The sequence below is a fragment of the Oreochromis niloticus genome, unplaced genomic scaffold, assembly GCF_001858045.2.
Source record: "Oreochromis niloticus isolate F11D_XX unplaced genomic scaffold, O_niloticus_UMD_NMBU tig00007914_pilon, whole genome shotgun sequence".
Taxonomy (NCBI): domain Eukaryota; kingdom Metazoa; phylum Chordata; class Actinopteri; order Cichliformes; family Cichlidae; genus Oreochromis; species Oreochromis niloticus.
This window is the reverse complement of record NW_020328842.1, coordinates 208,352-217,831: the sequence shown is the minus strand read 5'-3', so window position 1 is coordinate 217,831 and position 9,480 is coordinate 208,352. Positions and strand designations below refer to the sequence as shown.

Sequence of the window (9,480 nt, the reverse complement as noted above, 5' to 3'; positions counted from 1 at the left end):
TTGATCACATGTACATGGGTGAACGTCTCAAGTGAGAGTCACACAGTGTACTTCTTTATTCGTGCATTTATAGTCACTGGTGCCCATACAACAGGGCGGTGTATTTTCGCTCTTCTCAGAAAAATGACTATACAACAGTATGTGGCTATCTTACTGGAACATTCCGTTCCTCTTTTTATCAAGACATGTTACACAGGCGTGCTCTCCCGTCCAGCAGGCCGTCCAAGGACGAGCTTCTGGCAAGCAATATGAATCACAAACAGCAATGCATTTAATGAAAATCTTTTCACATTTCCCTCCTGTTGTTTAACTTTCATACTAGTTAAAACACCATTGGTCTATTATCTGTGCATGATTTCTTGCAGCGCATTTTTAATCAGCACGTCATACATTGGTGTATCACAGCATTTCAGTGTCAGGAGGATCATCATCATCTTCGTCCATGGGCAGTGTCAGGTATGCCTGCACATGAATTGCAACAACTTTATTAATCATTGATTGTACACATGGCAAGATACAAGAAGTAAAACAACAGAGTAGGAGTAGAAGAACTCCTACAAAAACCAGTCCTTTTATTAAAAGAGATTTCCAGGAACCACTCAGCAGCCAAGTAAACCAGTCATAAGTGTTCGTGACATAGTCCTTCTGCTGGGCGTCCCTGAGTTGTTTCAGTGTGTGTAAAGCTTTGGTCATGTTGGGAGAGTGAACATTGTCAGGAATGTATGTGCAGCATGTGTTGTTGAAGAGCACACATAGTCCACCTTTTTCAGCGAGGATCATGTCCAGTGCGACTCTGTGTTGCATAGTGGAGATTCGCAATGCGTCGATTTCTTCATTTTGTTCCTGGTCGATTTTACATGACGCGTTCAGAAATAATCCAAAACGGTAGTCCAAAGTCTCAATTCTTAGCATGTTCTTTCCGGTTCCGACCCACGGAAACAGTGAGTGAAGGACCTTCTGTCCAGTGGTCCAGAGCTTGAACTCTTCCGGTACATCACTGCCGTATACTGGGTCATGTGGTTGGGGTTCTGGGAGCAGAGATCTTCTTGTCCTGCGTGTTGCAGACGTGGCATTTGCTGCGGTCATCCTGAAAGTGTGATCTGATATGAAGATTGGGGCACAGGTGCGCGTCCATCCTGGTGGCAGTATGAAGTAGGCGCGTTGTCCGCACAGCCAGGCCATCCCTTGCACCCAGTAGGTGCCGTTGCTGGACCCAGACATGTTCACGGGTGCGCCTTCTCCACTGGTGGTGGTCTGGTTACAGTTGGTGGTGTTGCCTAGGGGCCGGTTGCCAGCATCTTGTCCGTAACACATGGAGTGTTGTTGTTCTCCGTCCTTTAGGAAAACAGGAAAGTGGATTGAAGTATTCCTGTTGGTGATATTGAAGTCAATCCAGAAGAGCTGGTCACAGGTTCCGTTCTGTAGCCCAGCGGAATATGGGTTGGTGTCAGAGTTTTTAATGCCGCTGTGTTGATATCCTATTCCTGCAAAACTGGCAGCACATTTTGCTTGAGTTTTGTTCATCAGGAGTCCATACAGGGTTGGGTGAGTTGATGTGCTCGGCATGTGGGAGCAGACGTAGCATCCGCTGTTATTTCCGTTGTTTTCTTTGGTTCTGTCGTGTACATAGCGGTACCAGGCGTTGTTCATCCATGGGTGGATGTGGTCTTGTGTCATTTCTTGTAGGTGTGAGTTGTCGTGCGTCCATCTTGTCTGCAGATGGTGCTGTTCGTCTTCTGTACCATCCTCTAGAAACATGAGGAGCCCTGCTGAGAGTAGGAGGACAGCCACGAGGACAACAAGCGTCTTCATGGCGACCAAACACACCTAGGTCCTCAGGTGAGTAGACTACTGGCAAGAAGCAGAGGGCGGGATATACCCAATCAGCCCTCCCTTCACCAGTCAGATCACCTGAGGGTAGGGGTGCCGGCGTCTATGAGTCTGGGCTGTCACTCACTTTCTTGCAGTGGCTTTGGTGAATCCAAGATGGTCTTTCTGCTATCTTACAGGCGGTTGGCGTGGTGACGAGCACTTGGTAGGGTCCTTCCCAACGGGGCGAGCTCCAATTCTTTCTGTGGAGAACTCGGATCAGGACCCAATCACCTGGTTTCAACCTGCAAGATACTGGAGAAGATTCGGAAGGCAATTTATTGTTTAAAACAATATCTTTGTTTTCCAGCAGTTTTGACATCCATTCTGCTAGTGTAGTTTCTCTGATTGATTTATCTAAAGGTTCACTTGTGATTGGCAGTGGAAATGGTCTGCCATGAATGATTTCAAAAGGCGTAAGTTTTTGTGAACCTTGTGTTAATCTCATCCACATTTTTACTAGGCCTATGCACTCTGGCCACGGCCTTCCTGTTTCTTCCATACATTTTCTAAGCCTCTGTTTTATTGTGCCGTTTGTCCTTTCTACTAGGCCGGCACTTTGAGGATGATAAGCACAGTGATATTTGATGTTAAACCCTAGTGCTTCAGAGACTTTGCTGATTACCTCATTGACAAAGTGTGTCCCATTATCTGATCTTATCAGAGTGGGGATGCCATATGTTGGAATAAAATGGTTACATAAGCATTTTGCTACTGAAATGGCATCTGCTTTCTTTACTGGATAGATTTCTGGCCATTTTGAGAATACGTCTATGATCACTAGAGCGTATTTTGAGCCTTGACATTCATTTAGTTCAATAAAATCCATGTGGATTGTGTGAAAAGGATGAGGTGGTGTGGGAAAATGACCTCTCTTTGGTCTAAGATTTCCTTGTACATTGTGTTTTTGACAAATCATGCATGTTCTTACAAATTCTTTTGCTGAAGTTTCGAAATTTAGAGTATAAAAGTGTTTGGAGATTATATCTACCATTCCCCCAGTTGACACATGCGTTGAGCCGTGTGTCACCAAGGCAGCTGTTTTGTGGAGGGACTTTGGTAGAATTGGTTTACCATTGCAAGACATGAAGTCGTTTTCAAGTTTTGCGCCATTTTTCAACCATTTTTTTTGTTCTGCTGTTGACGCAGCTTTTTGTTCATCTTTAAGTACAGTAAGAGGTATTAATGAGGTTTCAGACGCTAATACGTCTGAGATTTGTTGCGCTGCTGCTTTTGCTGCTTGGTCTGCAAAGTTATTTCCCTTAGTGATCCCTGAGCTGTCTTTTTGATGTGTGGCACATTTACATAAGGCAAGTTGTTTTGGGAGGGTTATCACTTCCAACAGGGTTTTTAAAAGATGGCCATGTTGCACTGGATTCCCGGTAGAAGTGATCATCCCCCTATTTTGCCATATTTTAGCAAAGTGATGTACCGCGGCAAAAACATACTGGCTATCAGTGTGTATGTTTATATCTTGTCCTTTGTGTAGTTCACATGCTCGTATAACAGCTGTAAGTTCAGCACTCTGTGCAGAGTGTGAGGAAGTTAATGGTTTAGCTTCTAAAACTGTATCTACTGTGGTTACCGCATAGCCTACACAGTTTCGGCCAAGGTTATTTTTGGAGGCTGAGCCGTCCACAAAAATGTTGAGGAAACCAGCTTGTGGGGTGCTGTAAATGTCAGCGCGTGGTTTCGTTTCCTCATCTAACTTCCTTATGCAGCAGTGAGCGTCTCCGTCTTCTGAAGTGGGGAGGAGTGTGCTCGGGTTCAGCTGGCCACATTTTTCAATACTAATGTGTGACTGCGACAATAAAATGCCTACATAAGAGAGTTGTCTGGCATGTGTGAGATAAGACAGATTAGCTTGTAGCAGAATGGAGGTCACTGCGTGTGGGACCTTGACGATTAGCGTGTGTCCCAGAACAATATCAGCAGACTTTTTCACTGCTTCTGCTGCAGCTGCGCAGGCTTGCACACACGTAGGCAGGCCTGATGCAACTGAATCTAATTTACATGAATAGAATGCGAGTGGGCGTTGTTTTTCTCCAAAGTGCTGTGTTAGAACTGCTTTCATATAGCCTGTTCCTCCGTCTACATGTAAATAGAAAGGTTTGTCATAATCTGGTAGTGCTAGAACTGTACGCATTTGGAGTGCAAGCTTTAGATCAGTAAATGCTTTTTCTGCCTCAGGTGTCCACTCCAGCTTGTCTTTCAATGCCAAGTTTTTCGCATAGATAAGGTTTTGCAGTGGTTGTGCTAGTGATGCGTACTCGGGTATCCAGCTTCTACAGAAGTTACAGAGACCCAGAAAACTCATCATTTGCTGCTTTGTGAGTGGTTTCGGGGCGTTCTGCACTGCTAGTTTCCTGCTATCTAACAATGTTTTTCCTTCCCCTGTGAGTGTGTGCCCGAGGTATGTAACCTTAGGGCTCCACAGTTGTAGCTTGTGCTGTGAGACTTTATGCCCTTGTGTAGCTAAATGGTGCAGTACTGCCATTGTATTTGTTTTGCAATCAGATTGGCTGTGTCCTGTGATGAGAATATCATCTACATACAGAAGGAATTGCCCCGGTGCAGGCAGGGTACACAGTGACATTGACTTTTTAAGAGCTTCTGCGTACAAAGTGGGGCTGTTTTGGAAACCTTGTGGCAGACGGGTGTAGGTATATTTTTGCCCTTCAAAAGTAAACCCGAACAGATGCTGTGACTCTGGGTGTAGTGGAACCGAGAAAAATGCATTGGATAGGTCTATTACTGAAAACCATTTCTCCTTTGGTGTGACTTGGTTCAAAAGGGTGTGTGGGTTTGCTACCACAGGTGGTATTTGTTCTGTTACCTCATTAATTGCTCTAAGGTCATGCACTAGGCGGTATTTGCCTGTGTTAGCTTTTTTCACGGGGAAGATGGGCGTGTTACATGTTGCATTTGTTGTTTTTATTAAGATGCCTGCTTTTTCCATATCTACAATTACCGGTTTTATTCCCTCTTTGGCCTCTGCAGTAAGGGGATATTGTGGTTTCACTGGTCGATAAGTGGTTGTGGTTTTCACCACAACAGGATCTGCTCCTTTAATTAATCCTACATCTGTTGGACCTGTTGACCATAGTTTTTCAGGTAGGTCTGTCAACTCATGGTGTTGCTCTAGTAAGAGTGTGTGTCAGCATTCATTATTATCATTCACACATGTGTCTGCACAGTCAGTCATGTGAATTGCTGGCTGTGTAGTGAGCACCCACCCCAAAGTGTATCGCATGCACCCTGTTCTACGGCCTTGTAGCCACCCTTCATGTGTTTCCTCAGTTTTCTCATATCTGTCCCTCTCTACCTGCGTGAGAATGTGACCTAGATCTTTCCACTGCTCGCTTTCATTTCGTGCAACCGATACATGTGGTTTTGGCATTCTATTTAATTCTTGCACTTTCCCTGGCTGTAGCACTGAACATACTGCATTTCCGCTTTGGGTGACGTACAGGTGTTGCAGAGTGAGTTTTTGTGGGCCCAAACGACATACTTGTTGGTCATAATTAGGATCAGGGCCCGGACTCTGTTTGAATCTTAGAGTGTTGTGATACTCAGTGTAGTCTAATTTTCTAGAGTCTCGTTTTAGATAGCGGCTGGCTAACTGTTGCAAAGGTTCTAATGGTGGTAAATCTAGAGTCCAGTAGTAATGGGGCACACCCTCTCCTTCAGTTACTGCTAACTCAATGGCTTCGGGATTCGAACCTTCACTCATCATTAGTTCAGCATGCATTCCCTCTGACCCCGGAACTACGCCCACGTTAAGTTTATGTAGGGCATCTCTCCCTAAGAGATTAACTGGGCAGGATGGGTCGTATAGGCACTGATTTCTGCACCATCTACCACTTTCTGGGTGTATAAGTGTCAGGGGCTCTGTTAGCTTCTGCACACTAGTGTGTCCCGAGGCAGATTTTACTATCAGGGTGTCATTTGAGTATCTTAGATTCTTTGGTTTTTGGTTCAATACTGTTTTACATGCCCCTGTATCGCAAAGCATGGTCATTGGTTGACTGTTTACGTGAATGATTAACGTGGGTTTTTGTTCAGATCCTAGGAGTAACTGTTCTATATTGAAGATTTCAGTTTCTCCCTCCCCTTCCTGTTCTAGTCAGTTACTCTGTTCTTCATTTCTGTTTCTACATTCTCTTGCAAAATGACCTTCTTTCCCGCAGTTGTAACAACGGTTATCTTGATTCTTTCTTCTGCCCTGCTTATTTTTGTATCCTTGTTTTTTGTATCCCTGTCCTTGTCTTCGTTCCTTATTCCCTCCCGCAAAAGGTATGAACCCTGTATCAGGGTCCACTGTAAACACACCTCCTTTTTCTTTCTTTTTTAACACTCTGGTGGCATGCTCTGCATGTTGTAGGGCATCTGCTAAATTGCCCGTATTCATTGTGACCCAGTGTTTCTCCACGTGTGCCCTGACTGGTGGGAGGAGACCGCTAAGAAAGGCATTTTTTAGCTGCTGCTGGTATGGCCTTTCTGGTCCCTCCTCGTAATCTAGGCCTGAGTGTTGTCTAAAAACCGGGCGCAGCCGGTCTAGGAAGTCGGAGGGTGTCTCGGCTTCTTTTTGTTTTACCTCTCCTATCTTTGCATAATCTGCTCTGGGGGCTAGGCGGACCCGTATTCGTTCATAAAGGTCCCTCATTGCGGCGCCTAATGCTTCAGATTGTGGGATTAGGGCTCCGCCCTCAGCATTTGACCCAGTAAACCCATCCCTCACTGTCCCAAATCTTAACCCTAACAGGTCTTGTACGACCTGTAACATCTCATGGCCATTTAGACACCATTGGGTTCTAATCAGCTCCACGGAATTCATCCATTGTGTAAAACCCTCATTTAAATCAGGGACATCCTTCAATACGTTGTGCCTATCTATATGGGACCACGGTTTGTAGACATAAAAGGTACTCTGGTTGTCCCTCTCACCATTTTCACCACCAGTTAATTGCCCATATCTAGGGTTTGGGGTAGCTATCATTGGAAATATACCTGAGGGGCCAGGCGGGTCTGGCCCTCCCCACATATCCCTACCGGAGGGATCTCTACCGATATCCTCCTGTGGGTTATGTTTTGCGGCTGCTGCCAATTGGGCTTGAGCCTGGGCATAGGGATTAGTAAATGGATTTTTTGGCTGTGGTTCTGGTGCAGACGGTTTTGGGGGCATTGGCATGTAGGGGGGTGGCTGAGTTTGTGGCGGGGACTGTGGAGATGAAGGCTGTGACTGTGTTTCTTGCTTCATATCTTTTTTCTCCTGTCTCTTTTTCCTATTTTCACTCCTTCTCTCCTCCTCCGTTTTCCATGCTTTAAAATATTGTAGCTCCTGAGAGCGCTTTATTCTTCTTTTTAGATCTTTTTCAGAATTTCTTTCTGTTTTTAAGGCCTCTTCTAGTTGTGTTAATGCGGAGGGGCTACATTTCCCCTCCCATGTCGGGCATTTTGTTTTCTTAGGATTTCTCCATCTACATGCACTAATTTGTCCGGCGCCTGGACATTTCTTTTCTAGCCACTGCTCGTCAGCAGTGAGTTTTGTTTCTTGGTTACCCATTATTAGTTTATGCTTCTTTTAGCGCTTAGTAATACACACACACACCTGCGGCGCCTTCACTGGCACGAGAACAGAGAGAGGTAGCTGACACGCCCTTCTACTTTCAAGCTATTCTTGAAAGCGGTGTCACCTTTACGTGATGAAACACGACCTTCCTCTCAGTTCACCAGTACTTCAGCGACCAACAGTAAACAAATTAGTGGAATAGTTCAGCCTTCTTATTGTGCTGTAAAAATCAACTTATTCCACCAACAAAATGAACAATAAAGACAGACAATTACGCGCGTTCCCGGAGGCTACCAATCTGTTAAGACGAGCCTACTTTTACCCTTTCGGGGAGCTCTCAATCCCTCTGGACAAGCTCAATATTTATTTTACCTTAACCCTTTCGGGGAGCTCTCAATCCCTCTGGACAAGCTACTTTAATAACCCTTAAGGGGAGCTCTCAATCCTTCTGGACAAGCTACTTTAATAACCCTTAAGGGGAGCTCTCAATCCCTCTGGACAAGCTACTTTAACTTTTAGGTTTCGTTTTCGATTTCACGCAAACCTCTTTGTCTCAAAGTTATCTGTCTTACCTTAATGCTGGTTTCTTCAGATGCACCCGATCAGCCCCCGACGGTGCGGACCACTTATAAGACGTTGGCCAAGACCCGAATTCACGTCCTTGGGCTTTATCACGCACCTAGTGCGTGAGCTGTCGACAGACTTCAACGTGGGCTTCTCTCACCGACGGGATCTGGTGAGGTGCCTCTTGTGGGAGCTGCTTTAAATAGGCCGTCCCATCCGGCTCGAAGGACCAAGAAATGATAAGGGAAAATCCCAAACAGAAGTCTGCCAAGGCGAACAGAAACACAGTGAGACAAAATACTTGATCACATGTACATGGGTGAACGTCTCAAGTGAGAGTCACACAGTGTACTTCTTTATTCGTGCATTTATAGTCACTGGTGCCCATACAACAGGGCGGTGTATTTTCGCTCTTCTCAGAAAAATGACTATACAACAGTATGTGGCTATCTTACTGGAACATTCCTTTCCTCTTTTTATCAAGACATGTTACACAGGCGTGCTCTCCCGTCCAGCAGGCCGTCCAAGGACGAGCTTCTGGCAAGCAATATGAATCACAAACAGCAATGCATTTAATGAAAATCTTTTTACAATAACTGTCAATAAACTCTTTATTTTATACATCTCCATCTGATGTAGAACAGAGCTGAGTACCTTCATGGTAAATTTGCACTAGAAATTTGCAAGGAAAGATTCACAGGGTGGCGTTGTTCCTATTCTAAAACTTTCAAGCTCAAATCACCACACCACCATCCTTGTGAGTGCTTTATAAGAAAGTGCTGACCATTTTAGCTCACACAAAATTATTTTTAACAATTATTTCATTCTTATGATCTCCTTTGCTTTGCCACAACAACTAAAGCCAATCAATGGAAAATTAGTTATTTACTTGTTAGACAAGTTAGAACTTGTTAAACATAATTAACTAGCAGAGCAGTGTAAGTGCCTGGCACTTGACATGACCAAAACCACCAGTGGACAACCTTTTTTTGCTGTCAGATAACTTAGAACAAAAATATGATGAATGCCGGTGGGAGGAGCCCCCTTTGGTCACAAAGACTCGAGAATAGTCTAAACTCTAGTGGCTTGTAATTGTTTCACTTAATGAACTACAATACTCTTAGTATTGATAGAGTATAATACTCTCAGGATTATAGTATAGGAGATCTTAGTGTTCACTTCCTCCATACTTGTAATTCACAAAATGTTTTGGAGTATAATTAACAAACAGTAAGAGTGTTTTTCAAAGAAGTGCTGACCAGTAATATGCAATTTATATTGTCATGGTCCCCGTGTCTGCCCAGCTGGCCCCGCAAGGCTACATGTGTTTTGTGTTTCTTCTCTCGCTCTCTCTCTCCTTCACCACTCTGCCTGGGCGGAGCTCACTGCAGGCTCCCGCCCTTGACCCACAAACACCTGTTCGCGATTAGCTGTCATTACCTGTTCACTATTTGAGGCTGGGACCTTCTCGTCGC

The 9,480-nt window shown here is 44.7% G+C and overlaps 1 protein-coding gene across 1 annotated transcript; it reads right to left on the bottom strand.

Annotated features, from left to right (window-relative positions):
* Window positions 1–8,593, bottom strand: LOC109199938 (endogenous retrovirus group FC1 Env polyprotein-like). Its single transcript, XM_019355283.1, has 2 exons — window positions 8,014–8,593; window positions 1–2,124 (listed from the first exon to the last, which is right to left on the bottom strand). The coding sequence occupies exon 2, from the start codon at window positions 1,810–1,812 to the stop codon at window positions 400–402; it is 1,413 nt and encodes a 470-aa protein (XP_019210828.1). The 5' UTR covers window positions 1,813–2,124; window positions 8,014–8,593; the 3' UTR covers window positions 1–399.
* Window positions 8,594–9,480: the final 887 nt, after the last annotated feature.